Source organism: Microtus ochrogaster, unplaced genomic scaffold, assembly GCF_000317375.1.
Source record: "Microtus ochrogaster isolate Prairie Vole_2 unplaced genomic scaffold, MicOch1.0 UNK61, whole genome shotgun sequence".
In the NCBI taxonomy this organism is placed as follows: Eukaryota; Metazoa; Chordata; class Mammalia; order Rodentia; family Cricetidae; genus Microtus; species Microtus ochrogaster.
The window spans coordinates 824,664-841,906 of NW_004949159.1; the positions used below are offsets into that span (position 1 = coordinate 824,664).

Genomic DNA, 17,243 nt, shown 5'->3' on the forward strand with positions numbered 1-17,243 from the left:
AACTAAGAACACAATTAGCTGTGGACTTCTTTAGAACTGATAGCTTCTGTTTTTTAATATCACAATTATTATATACTTTCTGAAAATAATTTGGCAACATTTAAGAGAGATTAAATGTAAAATTAGAAATGAGAAAAATACTAAAAACCCTAAAACAATACTCATTGTCATAACCAAACTTGTAGAAATTAAAATACTGAGTGGATTTAAAAGTTGATTGGATACTGATAATGGGGGATTTTGGGCACCCCAAATAAATAAAAAAAGAGTCAAACTTAAAGTTGGAGACATCCCTAACAGGCAGTGTGTCCTAGCATGTGTGAGGCCATGCACGGGCTCAGTTTCCTGCACAAGAAAACAGAACAGGTTAAAGATACAATTGTGAGAAATGACATAAGCTAGACACAGAAAAAAATGCCATGTGATGTCATTTACATGCACTGCCTAAAGAAATAAATAGAAGTGGAACAAAGTAAATAGGTAGTTACCAAGGGAACAATGTTGAAGATAGGGAAATGTAGGTCAAATGGTACAAATTTACACTTATGGAAGATGATAAGTCTATATTTGATGTACTTGATTAGGGTAATGTACTCTATGAAGGATAACACTACTCATATTATATATATTCATATTATATATTTCATTATATACATTAGTGATCAGGAAAGAGATAAAGATTTTAGGTAATTTTAACATAAAACACCTCACAAAATCTCCAAGGAAACACAGATAACATTTAATATAGTGGGTATGTCAATTTTCCCCACTGTATCATAGTTTACTTTGTGTATACATATATTTTCATGCTGTGGGTTTCTTGAGATAAGGTTCTATGTAGTGTGGACTAGTCTTGAACTCAATAGGTAGCTGGAGATGAACTTGAGTTCCTGATCCTTCTGCCTCCACCTTCTAAGTGATGACATCAAAAATATGCAACACCAGGCCCAACTAACACTCTGCATATCTATCTATCTATCTGTCTGTCTGTCTGTCTGTCTGTCTATTTATTTACCTATATATCATCTATAATTTATCTGCCTACTTATCATCTATCCATCAATTTTAATTTATTTATTGCATAAACTTGTACATAAACCAAAAAGAAGCTCAAAGTGAGTATAATAATACCAATCTCATCACCTTTGGTTATTCCATTTTTATTTCATTTTTGACTTTATGTATGCGATCTCTCATATTGTTATCTGTAGAATTTCTATCACTTATTAGACAAAAATGAAAAGATTAAATATTTGAACACAAGTACCAAAGGAATTATGTATCATTTATTATTTATCTTTCTATCATCTATCAGTAATTTGTCATCATAATAATGTATCTTTCTAGTCATGTACCTATCAATTCATCTCTTTAGCCACCTAACCACCTGCTTATTTAATCTATATAACTATTTGCTTAGTTATTATTTATTTATAATAACGCCTCTAAGTCAGCATCCCGCCCAGGCGGTACGATAGGGCAGCACCGCGGAAGCCTAGGTCGGCACCGGATAGCCGGGTCCCCGTCCGTCCCCGCCGGCGGTCCGTCAGGGTGGGTCGCTGTCGCCCCCTCGCCAGGGTGCGGTGTAGCCACGGGCGGGTCCCCCAGTCGGGACCAGGGTCCGGTGCGGAGAGCCATTCGTCCCGGGAGTCAGGGTGCGGCCGGAAAGGGGGCCGCCCTCTCGCCCGTCACGTCGAACGCACGTTCGTGTGGAACCTGGCGCTAAACCATTCGTTTACTACATTTCAAATGACTTAATGTGGGAAATAACTTTATGAACAGGATTGGAATTAACATGTAAATGAAGTGAGTATAAAATACTTTTAAATGTGAAATATGGGAAAAAGTATTGCCTTACCTTCTGAAAAGTTTATATTTAACTTTATCATATTTTTTTTGTTTACAGAAAGTTCTCAGGAGAAGATAAAAAACTTGGGTTTTATTCCAATGTCATCTAGTTTGGTTGATGAATTTACTGGAGACATTTTGAAAGACTTGCCTTTCCTAAAGAAGTAAGGCTTCCATATATTTTAATAGATACATGTTCATAATGAATAATAGTTATTTATTAAATATTCTTTGAGAAAGCCTTTTCTGAATAATCCCCAGAAATAGGACACTTTTAAGGTAGTAAATTACATGCAATATATATTTGCAGCATGTTGCCCATTGTCCATCTTTACTGACATTTGTATAATTTTAAGTGGGGAACAAATCACTCTACCACTATTGTTAGATTAATAGACAATAAATGCTTGAGAATGTTGGACACTTGAAGTGTTCTTGGCTTCTGAAGTTTCTAATAAAATGCTCTTTGAATTCTACCACACATGTTGTATTCCAGGAGGAGGAGTAAGGACTATGGTTTTCAAAGTCATAAAATGTGTTTGTTTGAAGACCTGAAATTTGAAATATATTTCCTTTGTCTCCCAGCGATGATCCCATTGTTACATCCTGGATTAAGCATAAGGAATTTAATGAGCTTGTGCACTGGGATTCCCAGAGACCCCTCAGTGATGATTATGACAAGAAAAATGCCAAATTTACTGGTGAGCTTGCTGATTCTGTTCAATAAATTTAAATCTACTTCACTCTGCCCTTTTTTTCAAAATGAAAAGCACATTATGAAAACAAATCAAAGGTTTTAGGTGAATACAATATAAATTCTAATTGGTATTAATAATAAAAACCCAAAGTCAGATGTAGGGTTTGATGCTAAAGATCAGAAAAGCAAAGCGACCAGCAACTAGAGTGTTCTTACCTCTACCAATGCTCAGTCCAGAGGAGCAATCCCTCTCCTCAGTCTCCATGCACAGACTGCTTCAGACTAACTGCCTCCAACTGCACTGCTACTCAGACTGCTTCAGACTACACTGGGCTCCTGTCTCCTCCTGCCTTATATTCCTCTCTCCACCCAGCCATATCACTCCTGCCTCCAGCTCACTAATGCTGGGATTAAAGGCATGTGATCCCAAATGCTGGGATGACCTTTGTGTGAGCTCTTTTTCTCTTTTTGACTGGATCAAATTCATGTAGTTCAGGGTGTACTTGAACTAACAGATCTGTCCCCTGAGTCCTGAGATTAAAGGTGTGTGACAACAGTGTCTGGTTTCTAGTGGCTTAGCTCTGAACTCTGATTTTCAGGCAAGCTTTATTTATTAAAAAAAAAATAAGAGCCAAATATCATTACAGGTGAAGATCAGTCAATAGAACATCGGATAGGCAACAGGAAGGATGTTAATAAAGAATTTTCCTTCTGTTTCCTGGTGGTTATTTATATGGAGGTTGTAAGCACCTTAGGCAGAGGAGTGCATGTGTAATCTTTGTCTCATGAGCTTGGCACATTGGTAAGGAAAGACAGCTTTTAGCTTAAGAAATATGGATGTTCTTTGAAGTCTAATATTAAGTCTATTAGCAATTAAGCTCACAGTTCTATGGCTGGGATCCAAAATGAGGGTCTTGTTTTTTCCTATCCAGTAATTCAAGGAACCAGATATTTTAGATGTTTTTCTTTTTGATTTTTCTACTGAAATTCATTCACAGGGCACATAACAGTTAATGGTTAGAGTTTGTCTCCAAAACAAAACAACACCTTCCCCAAGACACCTGGAAGGTTACTCATGGATCCCTATTCCTTACTGCTAATACTGATGGATCCTTGAGAAGGGTCACTATTACCTTCAGTTGTATACCGAAAGGTGTGCTCACAAGGCTCCATTGATAGCTGTAGAAGCCAGTGGACAAACCCACAGTCCTAACTGAAGTTAACGAGTGCAAATAATAAGAGTGCATTACATCCATTATCAGAGAACACATTGAATAAATAAATATAAATAATATTCTTGGTATTTGCCTTTGAAAGTAGGCTGTAAAAATTTAAAAGTGTTGAGCTGGTGGGAGTTGTTAACCAGTGATATAACCCTTGACTTGCATTCATTCAACGATATGCTTAATTCCACAAGCACAATACATATTTGAAAAATTGCGACATTTGTAGGTATGCTTAAAGTTATTCAATGAGTGAGATAGCTCAATTTATGATACTTTATTTGACCAAACTAGTCAGATAAAATTGGTGTTCTATACTAAAAAAAAAATGTACTTGTATATGGAATGGTGTGAAGACATGTTGCTAAGATATCAGAATAATTTTACATTTAAGCATTTTATTTTTCAGAATTTTCAAGAGACCCCCGTTATCTTAGAAGTTTGCAGAAGTATCATGTTTTTCAACGACTTTATGGGAAATCATTAGAAACGGTCTCTTCCAAGACCATCACAACTCAAGGTCCTAAGGTGAAGAAGGATAGCAATAAGTCCAGAAGCATAAAAGCACATGTAAGTTTCTGTAGATTCCATTATCATAACAAGCTCTTCCTGATATTATTTATCAAATTAGTATTTGTTCATCCTATTGATGGCTTCTTTCCATGAGATGCCTTTCTGGTTTATTTGGATGCAGTAGTTTAAATGAGATGTCCCCATAGTCTCAGGTATTTGAATGTGTGGCTCGCCAGTTGGTGGCATTGTTCGGGGAGGCTCAGAAGGTTGGCCTTATTGGAGCAAGTGTGTCACTGAAGGCCAGTTTTGAGAGTTTAAAGCTTTGCCATTCTTGCTTACAGTTTAAGATGCAAACTTTCAGCTTTTGCTCCAGGTGTCATGCCTCTACTCAGCCATCATGGTGTTTTTTACCCTCTAGAATCATAAGCTCAGATAAATACTTTCTTTTATGAATTGTCTTAGTCACAACATTATATTACAGCACAAAAAAGTAACAAACAAAGAATAATCATATGTTTTATTATATCTGCTAAGAGAGTCTAACATGCCAAATAAATTATTACAAATGATCCTTTCTATGTAACCAGATATACTTATTTAAAAAACCATTAATAGGATAAAGGTTTAGCATAAAATTTTGCAATAATATTTAAATGTAGTTTATCAGGTAGTAAAAATTAGAATGTTTTTCACAAATTCTGAAAAAATAAACATGAAACACATGGGTTTCTTTTTTTGACTTATACAGATTTTCTGCATTTTCCTCAAAGTATGTAAATAATTCATGCATTTATCATTTTTAATGCATCAAAGAATTTATTTCATTTATTTATTTACTTATTTATTTATTTTTCCATTCAAAAATTTACACTTCCTCTCCTCTTCCCATTCCACTGCATTCATCATTTTTTAAGGAACAAAGTTAAAGCTGTTCATTTCCTCTTTGTACATAGATTACTTCCCCTTAATTTTACTATTTATCCTACTGGTATTGTTATTTTCTACCAATTTCTACCCAAAGGCCAAAATAAGCATAAAATACAGGAGAGGGAAGCTCAATTAACTTCTAGATGTGAGAATTATATGTTAGTATTTCTGATAATATTATCCTGAAAGTATACATTATATTTTAATACTGAAATTACTAATTTGATGAAGGTGAAGATTATACTTCAAACATTTGGTGATAGCTTAGCATTTACTAGGCTCCAGACATAAGGATCTAAAGAAGGCACTTATATCATGTCATGGAATCTCTCTGATTTTCAATTGTTTAATATTTTGTAGAGAGAAACAACTTAGCAGACAAAAAAGATAGGAATAATGACAGGTTGGCTTGTCAAAAGAGTTAGCATGTCAAGGTCATCGGAAGTAAAGTCAATGAAGATCCCACAAAACACAAAATATTTTTTTTAAAGATTTTTTTTTTATTGAGAAAAAAAAATTTCCGCCTCCTCCCAGCCTCCCACTCCTCCCACCCTCCCCCCACTCCTCTCCCTCTCCCTCTCGAGTCTGAAGAGCAGTCAGGGTTCCCTGCCCTGTGGAAAGTCCAAAGTCCTCCCCCCTCCATCCTGGTCTAGGAAGGTGAACATCCAAACTGGCTAGGCCCCCACAAAACCAGAACAAGAAGTAGGATCAAAACCCCGTGCCATTGTCCTTGGCTTCTCAGCAACCCTCATTGTCCACCATATTCAGAGAGTCCGGGTTTATCCCCTGCTTTTCCAGTCACAATCCAGCTGGCCTTGGTGAGCTCCCAATAGATCAGCCCCACTGTCTCCGTGGGTGGGTGCACCCCTCTTGGTCCTGACTTCGTTGTTCATCTTCTCCCTCCTTCTGTTCCTCATTGGTACTTTGGGAGCTCAGTCCAGTGTTCCAGTGTGGGTCTCTGTCTCTATCTCCATCCATCGCCAGATGAAGGTTCTATGGTGATATGCAAAATATTCATCAGTATGGCTATAGGATAGGATCATTTCAGGTTCCCTATCCTCAGCTGCCCCAGGAACTAACTGGGGACCTCGCCTTAGGCACCTGGAAGCCCCTCTAGGTCCAAGTCTCTTCCCAACCCTAAGATGGCTCCCTTAATTAAGATATGTGCTTCCGTGCTCCCCTATCCAACCTTCCTGTATCCCAATCATCCCGTTGCCCCAAGTTCTCCCCATCCTACCCTTCTCCCTTTTTTCTCCCCATCTCCCCTTACCCCCCTCCCACCCCACCCTTAAATATTTTTAAGCTCTCATTTCTGGATACTTATGTTTGGGAAGTTTAGCATGATAAACACACACACACACACACACACACACACACACATATATATATATATATATATATATATATATATATATAGTTACCCAACTAGTTAACAATCTGGGGAGTTTAAGTTTCAAGCTACCAGTTGGGTGATTAACAAATAGCTCTCTCAGAATGGTTAAAAGAGCATAAGTCATCTCAGAGTGCTTGATGCTTAGTTCATGAGTTCATGCTGTATGAATTCTCTCTCCTTGACCTACTTCACAGGCCCACTGAGGAATGGTGACTTGCTCATGTTTTTCCTGACTCATCAAAAGAAAGCCTCATAGCTCCCACTTGCCATCACTGCCTCTTTCTTAGGGGTCACGATATTTTCAATTTCATACTCAAATTGGTAAAGTCTTTCCTGTTCATTTAGGAATATAAAGAGGAGTAGAAGGAAGAGGAGAATAAGATGAAGAAAGAAGATACTCTTTCTTCCTCCTCCTCTTCCCCTCCTCCTTCTGCTCCTCCTCTTCATTTTTCTGACTGTTTTCCTCTGTTATAAAATAACAAACTGGCAAAATTTCTCACCATACAGCACAAGTAGACTAAAAAGAAGTATAAGCTTCACCATTCCCAATCCCCAAAATTAACTGACTCATCAAAGAAATTCAACACCGTTAGTTCTTATAAATGTACTCTATGATCAGCAGTGTAATAAATAAGTCCTCACATTTGAGATAAAGGAAGCAGTGAAATTGACTCATGTCCCCATTTGTAACATGAAGGGCTGGCTTGTTAGAATTTGTGTCCCACCCGGGTACCTCACAGCCGGGAAGCCCCCCAAAAAATAACACAGAGATCTCAATAAGTTATAAAACTGATTGGCCCATTAGGTCAGGCTTTGTATTTGCTCTTATAATGCATATTACCCCATTATCCTTAACTATGTTAGTCACATGGCTGGGTACCTTTGTCAGCCAGTCAGATTACATCTTGCTTCTTCCATGGTCTGGGCAGGACTGTGGGAAGAGCTTCCTCCTTCCCAGAATTCTCCTGTTCTCATCGCCCCACCTCTACTTCCTGTCTGGTTGACCCGCCTATACTTCCTGCCTGGCCAATCAGTGTTTTTTTAGAACATGATTAACAGAATACAGACAATTCTCCCGCACCACCCATTGTCCTGATTAGAAAAACTATGGCAATGGACTGATAGGGGATATCTACTTGAAAGCTTAAATGATAGGAAATCTAAAATGTTATGGATTGGAATTAAGTAGTTTGAAAATGTGACCTTTTTAATAAGCTAATTTTTAGATATTATCCACTAACCTTAAAAATGGGAAGTTTTTATTATAATTCTTTTGCTAACATAAATTCTGTAATTTGTCTTTTAAAAAATATTTATTATTTCTCTGTGTTTGTATGATATGTATATGTGGTGGGTCTCAATAATATGGGATTCTCCTCTGTATGCTATGAATGTATCTTATTACCATTGCTTAATAAAGAAGCTACTTTGGCCTATGGCAGAACATAATATAGCAAAGTAGAACATTTAAGCAGAGGTAGAGGAGGAAAGAAGGCCTAGACAGGGAGATGCCATGTAGCTGATGAAGGAGAAACATACCAGAAGCTTACCGGTAAGCTATAGCCTTGTGATGATACACAGATGAATAGTAATGGTTAACTTAAGATATAAGAGCTAGCTAAGAATATACCTGAGTCATTGGTCTAAGAGTGTGGTGATTAATATAGTTTCTGTGTGATTATTTGGTTCTGGATGGCTGGCAAATAAATTTGCAGTCTCCATTTACATAATGGTACCCAGCATTGCTGCCAAGTAACAAGTCATAAGCCTCATGGTTTACAGGTAAGGTTCTGGCATCTTTCTCCTTCAGCAACTACATGGCATCTACCTGACTCTTACTTCTTTCTCTCTGCATTCAGTTTTGCTTTCTTACCTAGCTCTCTTCTGCCCTGCCATAGGCCAAAGCAACTTCTTTATTAACCAATGTTAATAAAACATATTCACAGCATACAAAGGGGAATCCGACATAGTGCCATGGTGTGTATGGGAAGGTAAATACAAGGGGTATGCCATGATGTGTACATGGAGGTTAATGGCGGTGTCATAGTATTTATGTGGAGGCCAGTGGGGGGCAGCTAATAGTGTATTGAGGTTAGAAGAAAACTTTGTGGTGTCTTTTCCTTTGCATGGGTTCTGGGGACTGAACTTGAGCATCAGACTTCTAAGGCAAGCACCTTTACCTGCTGAACCATGTCATTGACCCTTTAATTTGATCATGTAAAACCACAATAAGAGTAGGTCCATATTATATTTAAATCATTTTAAAACATGTCTTTAGGTAAGACAAATCATTTGTTTATATAATGATCACTATCCACTCCTGCTTTCAGCCCTCTTTTCTTATTTACTCATTAAACATTATGGACTAAATGTCTTTGGCTTAGGGAATCCAGGAAACTTCAATACAAATTTATCTCAATGATATCAGTCTAGGGAGGAAAAATGGTCCTTGTAGGTCCAGACAGAGTAAACTTTGATGAGTAGTTGGATAGGTACTTGCCAGAGGAATGAGACATTATCATTAAGCATGAGATTCAGAGAAGGCTTCATGATTCAAACATCATGACACATACGTAAAAGTTGACTTGGTAGGAAAGGTAAGAGAAAAGTAGCCCCAGAGAGAATAACAGGCATCACTGCATGCAGACATTAAAGTATCTTTGTAATGTCTCTTTGATTTTAATTACATTTGCCCTTTTATATTTAATACTACATTAAAATTTAGGAAATTATCTACAAGTCTTTATAGTCACTGAGTTGAATTATTATGTTTTCAATCATCAGAGTCTTAATTTAAAAAATAATTTTATGACTATTCAAGTATGGAATGATGGTCAAAATCATCAGTGCATATGTAAAATAACATTTCACTCAAGAAATGTCAATTTGGAATAGTTCTGTCTATCACAAATTGTGTTTCTTTCCATTTGGGCAGGAGACCAAGGCTGACAAAATTGCTAGAGAGAATAAGAAAAGGTTAATTGCCAAGGAAGAACAAAGAGAAGAGCAAAAATGGAATACCCTGTCATCTTCTATCGAGAAGGAGATGAAAAGGAATTTAAGTTCTGGACTGAAGAAGCTGGAAGAGTTTTTGAAATCATGTAAAAGTAACTCAGTAAAAGTTCAGGCTGAAAAAGTTGGGTTAACAGCTTGCTTGACAGCATGGAAGGATCATTGCCGAACTGAAGGCACGTGTGGGGTAATTTGGTTGGCTTACCTTGATAAGCTAGAGAGTCCAAAGAGGTGTGATGATGGTGCCTTGTCACCTGCTAACTAGAATTTGTATAGTAAGACTCATAAAGGGTTCTTTCCTCTGTTTTTATCAATGAGCAATGACATCTCAGGGAGGTGACCAACAACTAAGACAAAGCACATTCATAAGAACAATTGGAGTTAGCTTTTAACTAACTGCTGACCAGGAAGAGAGCATTGTTAGCAGAACCAATAGCAGTGAGACACAGAAAAAGAATGCATCATTCACTCTTTTTTTTTATTTTATTTTTTTTAATTTATTTATTTATTGAGGATTTCCGCCTCTTCCCCGCCCCCCGATCAAGTCCCTCTCCCCCATCAGCCCGTAGAGCCATCAGGGCTCCCTGACCTGTGGGAAGTCCAAGGACCGCCCACCTCCATCCAGGTTTAGTAAGTTGAGCATCCAAACCGCCCAGGCCCCCCCAAAGCCAGCACGTGCAGTAGGATCAAAAACCCATTGCCATTGTTCTTGAGTTCTCAGTAGTCCTCATTGTCCGCTATGTTCAGCAAGTCCGGTTTTATCCCATGCTTTTTCAGACTCAGGCCAGCTCTTGAGTTCCAAAGTATAAACATTATCTTTCAGGATATGTTGGTGTTTATTTTGCCTGTTAACTTCATTTACCCTTAGTTATTGTGATAAAATACTTTGATAAAAGCAATTTAATGAATAAAGGGTTTGTTTTGTCTAATAGCTCAAAGGTGTAATTCATTGTTGGGGAGGGCATATCAAAGTAGCAGGAGTTTGAAGCAGCTGGACACATCATATTCACAATAGGAAGGCAGAGAGTGATGGATGAATGAAAGCATGGTTAGCTCAGTATCTCTTTCATTTAGCCCTAAATTCCTGCAAAGCACTTGGTTCTACTTCCAGTTAACAGGTTGTCTTGCATCCCATTAGCCTAATAAATATAATCACTTATAAGCATGTTCAGAGGTTCATCCTTCAGGTGATTCTGGATCCTGTAAAATTTACAATCAACACCAACCAAACAGACGTCAACACTTATCATCCCTACCATACAGACTTCTTCCAAAGTCGCAGAGGCAATTTCATGTACTCTTCTTTACATTTCTATGGAAGGACATAGGATAAACAAAGAAAGAGAACAAAGAACGAGGATGATAAGGATAAAGTAGGACTAAATAGGTAGAGATGTGTAAACTGGTTAGAGGTGTACTATGTGCCTTAGCAAGTGTTTATCTTTCTTTCAAACCAAGCCACTGAACCAGGATCTGCGCTGGATACTATAGATATTGATCAGAATTTAGAGTAGCTTAATGAATATAGTGCTTTATTTCATGAAGAGATTGTTTGTAGGCTCTGCAGACTGATAGTAGAGGCTATCTGCTATCTGGGATTTCTAGGTTCTTCTGTCCAGCATTAAGAATTTGAGCAGTACTCATGGTTAGTGGTAGAAGGGCAGATAGTCTCTTAAGGAACAATGTACTTCTAGGAAAGGTCAGAAGTTCAATGTCCTTGTGCCCATGCCCAGAATTGTGAGCTTTTATAAATCATTTACATATCTCTATCTTACTCTCTGCATACTGAAGTGTTCTCCGATTTATTATTTTTATTTGTTTTCAGTGTATGTGTGTGTGCATGTGGTGTGTGTATGTGTGTGTGTGCATGTGTTGTGTGTGTGTGGGGGGGGGTGTCCACAGACTCAGAGGAAGGCATCAGATTCCCTGAAATTGGAGTTCCAGGTAGCTATGAGGCTTCTGATGTTGCTGGGAATCCAACTCTGTAAGATTGGTGACTGCTCTTACCACTGAGACATCTCTTCAGCTCTCTTTCTCTCTTTTCATGTACTCTTCTGGCCACCAAAATCTTATACACAGATATTCTTAGTCAGAAATTAGTCACAGAATTTAACCACTAAGTGGGCCAGGAAACTCATACTTTTTCCTAGGTTATGTAGGCTTGCCAGGACCACAGAGACATAAATAAGGAATCTTTGGAACTAAATGGTGAACAGAGAAATTAAGAGGAGAAAGTGCTACAATAGTCCATGTCCTTTCTTTTCCAACAGCCAGACTTTACTTATCCTCCACATCCAGTTCCTGAAATATCTTTCCATAAGTTCTTCCTCAGCAATCAGACTCACATAATTTCTAGTTTCTAATGTTCTGTGTGGGCCCATCACATATCATATACTGTGAGAGTGAACTGAATGTTCCTGAGGGGAAAGACCTTTGTTTCATTTACTTGGTATTCTCTTGTTTAATAGCTTTCAATTTGGGATAGCTAGTACTTGTTTAATAGGTGAGAGTATGCAGCAACTAAAAGAAAGGCAGAACCAAAACAGATGTGAGCATGCAGATGTTAGCACAGGAGATAATAAACAGTGTGGATGATGCTAGGGAAGAGTCTGAATATGATAGCTGGAAGAGATGGATTCCACTGAGCGAATGGATTCAGGGTTTATATCCAGTATTTCTCTGTGGACCACAGAGCTAAATGAATGTTACTAAGATTATAATTTTGTATTTAAAATCATGCAGATATTTTCTTTTAGCAGAGGAGACATTGCCATAAGAGACAAAGAAAATATAATTTACCACAAAATTTTACAAACTTCAATTTTAATAATATATTAATTGTGAAATGTATGATTTTTATCTACTCCTTTCTATTCTCAAACATTCATTAATGGTGAGTAAGATAGTGAGTTTCAGAAACAGTAATGAAGAATGATAGGCTAGATAATTGATCATTGTTAATAAGCATTTGCTATTTTGATGGCTTTTATAACAATTTTATAATTTATATTTTGTACCAAGGTGAAACCACGAAGGATTTAAGCATAGCTGTCAATATGATGAAGAGAATCCATTCCTTGTTGGACAAACACTCTGAACTTCTGCAAGAAGCAGATCAGAAACTCATAGCCAGATGTCTAATGTATTTAGGATTTGATGAGCTAGCAAATTCTTTGTATCCAACTCAGGTAACATATTGTGATAGCTTTATTTTAACTCAGTAATTATTTGCTATACAAAAAGCATCCTTCAAATACAGTCATCCCTTTTATGTTTACTTTTATTAGAAAATATCATCTTATTTAATCCACCTGCCAAAGTTGAATTGTTCAAGCACTAGAAATTTTTTAAACAACTTGAGAATCACACTAATTTCAAATTATTTCTGCAGTCTTTTAATTATTCTGATAATTTCATAAAACAGCTCAAATATATAATAGTGTTGACATAAATATGTCAGGATGTAGCTACAAATCTTAGAGTAAACATTTGAAAATCTTGACATTTACTGATTTACTTGTATTTCAGAAAAGTTGTATTGTATTTAATGATTTTTAAAAGGTGATTAAAATTACTGTCATATAGAAGTCCATAAACATTTCAATTATTTAAATGATGGTAAAACTTAAATAGCTTTTAAAATCATCTTTTCAAACAATACAGAATGCAGCAGATGACATAAAAATGACAAAGAAGAATATACATTCAATTGGAATTGGACCAGTTCGCTTCCAACTACAATATATGGGTCACCATTTGATACGAGAAGAAAGAAAAGATCCAGACCCCAGGGTTCAAGATTTTATTCCTGATGAATGGCAGGTAAAAATATGAATAAAATAATTATTACATTTTGGAATCATGTATTTGTAATCATGTACCATGGAATTTCTTATCATTACAGCTTTCTCTTTCTGTGTGTTTGTTAATATTTGTATTTGTTGTGGACTTCATAATATTGAGTTATTTCACTTAAATCTGTTTTACGTAAAATAATTGTTATTTAAAATGTCTCATTTGGACTATTTTTTTTTCATTTACTATATAGGCCATTTCCTTGGCAAGGTATTAGATGAATTCACATGCATAGATTCAAAGTTTAGTAGCTATATAGTTATTATCACTCTGGACCAGGCTTTAGCTTTTCTCTCTGACAATAGAATTTTGTATGTAAATAATATAAATGCTCATGAAGAAATTTGTGTAGTTTAAACAGAGAGAAAATTGCTTATGTATTTATAGACTGTACAGACTGCTATTCTAGATATATTTTTGTAAACACATATAAGTTAAATATTGATGGCTACAAAATTTGGAAGTAATCACTTCTGTACACATTGAACTATATATTCTTGTTGACAGAGGTTTCTGTTCCTCCCAGTCCCACAGTTATTCAGTCCCAAAGAAACACACAAAGGTCTACATTAATCATGAATAGGTTGAACTATTAGCTCAGGCTTCTCATTAATTCTTATAACTTATATTAGCCCATAGTTCTTGTCTGTGTTAGCATGGTACCGTTTAACAGTGAGGCAATCTCATCTTGCTTCCTCTGTGTCTGGATAATGACTGTAGACTCAGCGTTTCCTCTTCTCAGAATTTTCTTGATCTGGTTGCCCTGCCTATAGTTTTTGCCTGACTATTGGCCAATCAGCATTTTATTAAAGCAATACAACTGATAAATCTTTACAGGGTAAAAGATCATTGTCCCACAGCACTTGCCCCTCCCCCTTTTCAAAACAAGAACTCTTAATCTAATCTCCTTTGTTTAGCTTTCTTCCTGACCACTATCTATAACAGCTTGTAACCAACATTCTAAACAAAGAAAAACATTCAAAATCCTTTTGGGGGGGGAGGGGAGAATTTTGGCATAGTTTTCCAGGCTACTTCCTGCTGATTGGGGTTGCTGATAATCTCACAGGGACCTAAAGAAAATTTTGAATTGTGGTCAAGTCTTGACTGGAATATTCAGTGAGGTTTGACTATCTCAGCTAGCAGTCTTAAGACTGTTATGGATGATGAACTCAGACATCTGGGCCATCTTCTCTTATCAGAGATTTCTCAGGGGATCTTCCTTGATCGAACATGATTTTTCTTTGCCTCGACTGAATCCACAGCCTCTCATTTCCTCTGGAAACAAAGCAAAACCTCTTCTCCAAAGTAACATATCTTTTGACTTAAATTTTGAATTTAAGGCATTTTCAAAATATGTATGTTGGATTAATCCAATAGTATTTATAATCAAATGTTTTTTTATCAGCAGCTACTCCACCTTCAGAAGGCAAACAATTCAAAGACAACACAACAATATACAGTATCCAAAATCTCTGTGTATTTTCCAGCTTTATGTGGCTTTATTTTAATCACTATTTCCTTTGTTTTGATTTTTAATTTTTGGTTTTTTGAGAACAGGTTCTCTGTGTATTTTTGGCTGTCCTGGAACTCACTCTGTAGAGCAAGCTGTCCTTGAACTCATAGAAATCTGCCTGCCTTTGCCTCTCAAGTACTGGGAATAATGGTGTACACTACCATACCCAACTACTCTATTCCTTTTTTTTTTGTTTGTTTGTTTTTAAAGGTCTTCATTCTTTTTTTCTCCCAAGCCTACATAATTTTTAAACACACTGTGCTCCATTCAGAGGTTTTGTTCATCTAAAACTATCTCTCTTTTTCTGACCACATGAGTCTTTAATTTGCTAAGCAATATGGCTAAAATTAAAGCCATGGCTTTGCTGACTGGATCCACCACATTCCTTAGGTTTCTGAGAGTCTAGCTCTATGGCAAAGGTACTGACGGGAGCCATGTTTATTGCCACAACTCTATGGAGTTACAAGGTACCTGCCACCACCAAAAAGCATGCTATTCATGAACACCATTTAAGTGCTTTGGAGTAGAGCCTCTTAAAAAGAATGCAAGGTATTTTCAGCTAAAGCTGAATCAGGAAGCCTCTCTTAAGTGAGACACACTTGCCTATAGCAAACAGAGCCCACATGAGAAAATGCTGTTACCAAGAAGCTATGCTTAATGCTGCTCTTTTTTTGTGTCTAGATTCCTTCCAAAATCTCTTAGGTTTTAAATGGATTTATTTGCCACATTGGCACCATTTTGTTGACAGGGGTTTCTGTCCTGCCTGTTCCCAAAGTCATTCAGTCCCACAGAAACACACAGAAGTTGATATTAATCATAAACTCCTTGGCATGTTAGCTCAGATTTCTTATTAATTCTTATAACTAATATTAGCTCATAATTCTTGTTTGTGTTAGCCACATGGCTTGGTGCCTTTTGTCAGCAAGCTATTCTCATTTTGCTTCCTGTGTGTCTGGATGACAACTGTGGACTCAGCCTTTTCTCTTCCCAGAATGCTCCTGTTCTGGTTGCCCTGTCTATACTTCCTGCCTGGCTACTGGCCAATCAGCATTTTATTAAAGCAATACAACTGATAAATCTTTACAGGACACAAGATCATCGTTCCACAGCACACATGATGCATGCACACACATACACATACACATTTGATAAGTTGAGCATTATTTACTTATGCAAATATAATTTTATAGGTTCAGTCTGAATAGTTGTCCCATTCAGTTCAGATTTTGTAAACCACATCTAATTAATGTAATGAAAAACCCAAGGCAGCCTAGCTTAAATATAAAGATGCTTATTTGCCTTCCATTTCCAGTTTTAACACCAGAGATTGGATGGCCCCATTGGCCTAGCTTCCAGTGGCAATTTTACAACAGAATGGCAGTACATTGTGGTGGGGTAGCTTGTGTGCAAGAGCATAACAATGAAAGCAAGAATCAGAGAAAGACAGTTTGGCTGAGGCCTTGTATAACAAATCTTTTATGTCCCAAGGTTATTACTCATAGTGACCTATGGACTTCTAGATACACTTCAGTTCTTAAAGTTTTCAATTACTCCAAATATCTTGAACATGGGGACAGGATTCCAGGATTCCATGGAAACTTAATACCACATGCAAACTGCAGCATGGGCCTTTTCTTATGTTAATATTAAGGTTCCTTTACAAAATGCTGATTTTCTATGAGCAGGTGACCAATTACTTATTTCAGTGTAGACTATAGGGCAATCAAATTTACTCTTACTGTTCACAAACCTTCTAATTCTTTTATGCCTCTTTCATTCTGAAGTTTGTCTGTGTGGACTTGATTCATGGAGTGGGCAGGTTGTCATTTGAGAGTACTTTCTGTCTTCTGTACTTGCCAAAGGTTTTCCATTCTTTTGACTACTCATCATCTTGATGAAGAGAATCGTAAGATGCAAAGTTGATGTTTCCAAATAGTTTCCCATCAAGAGTAGGCAACAAAGTGAAGAATCTTTGCTCTTTCTGCACTTCAACCATTTGCTTAGTGCTATAAAACTGTGGGTTGGCTGGTTCCAACAACTGTATTTTTCAAAGACTGTACTCCTAACTATTAAAAACAACCTTTCTAGTAATATGACCTTTTAATGACACTATTTTTGAGTGATTTTCAAAAATATTATCATATACTCATTGCACAAAAAATGTGTCATTATGGTCTTTTTTCCATGTATGTTTTATACTTTGATCACATTTCTGTCAATACACACACTTGATTATGGTCTTTTTACCATGTATGTTTTATA

At 36.8% G+C, this 17,243-nt stretch overlaps 1 protein-coding gene across 1 annotated transcript in view; it reads left to right on the top strand.

The window, feature by feature from the left end:
* LOC101993692 (probable ATP-dependent RNA helicase DDX60) overlaps positions 1 to 17,243 on the top strand; it is an 81,273-nt gene that overhangs the window by 28,806 nt on the left and 35,224 nt on the right. Inside the window, exons 10-15 of the mRNA XM_005369808.1 lie at positions 1,907 to 2,012; positions 2,434 to 2,549; positions 4,178 to 4,338; positions 9,537 to 9,789; positions 12,635 to 12,801; positions 13,277 to 13,435. Coding sequence (XP_005369865.1) covers positions 1,907 to 2,012; positions 2,434 to 2,549; positions 4,178 to 4,338; positions 9,537 to 9,789; positions 12,635 to 12,801; positions 13,277 to 13,435 — 962 coding nt within the window. The remainder of the gene's footprint in view (positions 1 to 1,906; positions 2,013 to 2,433; positions 2,550 to 4,177; positions 4,339 to 9,536; positions 9,790 to 12,634; positions 12,802 to 13,276; positions 13,436 to 17,243) is intronic.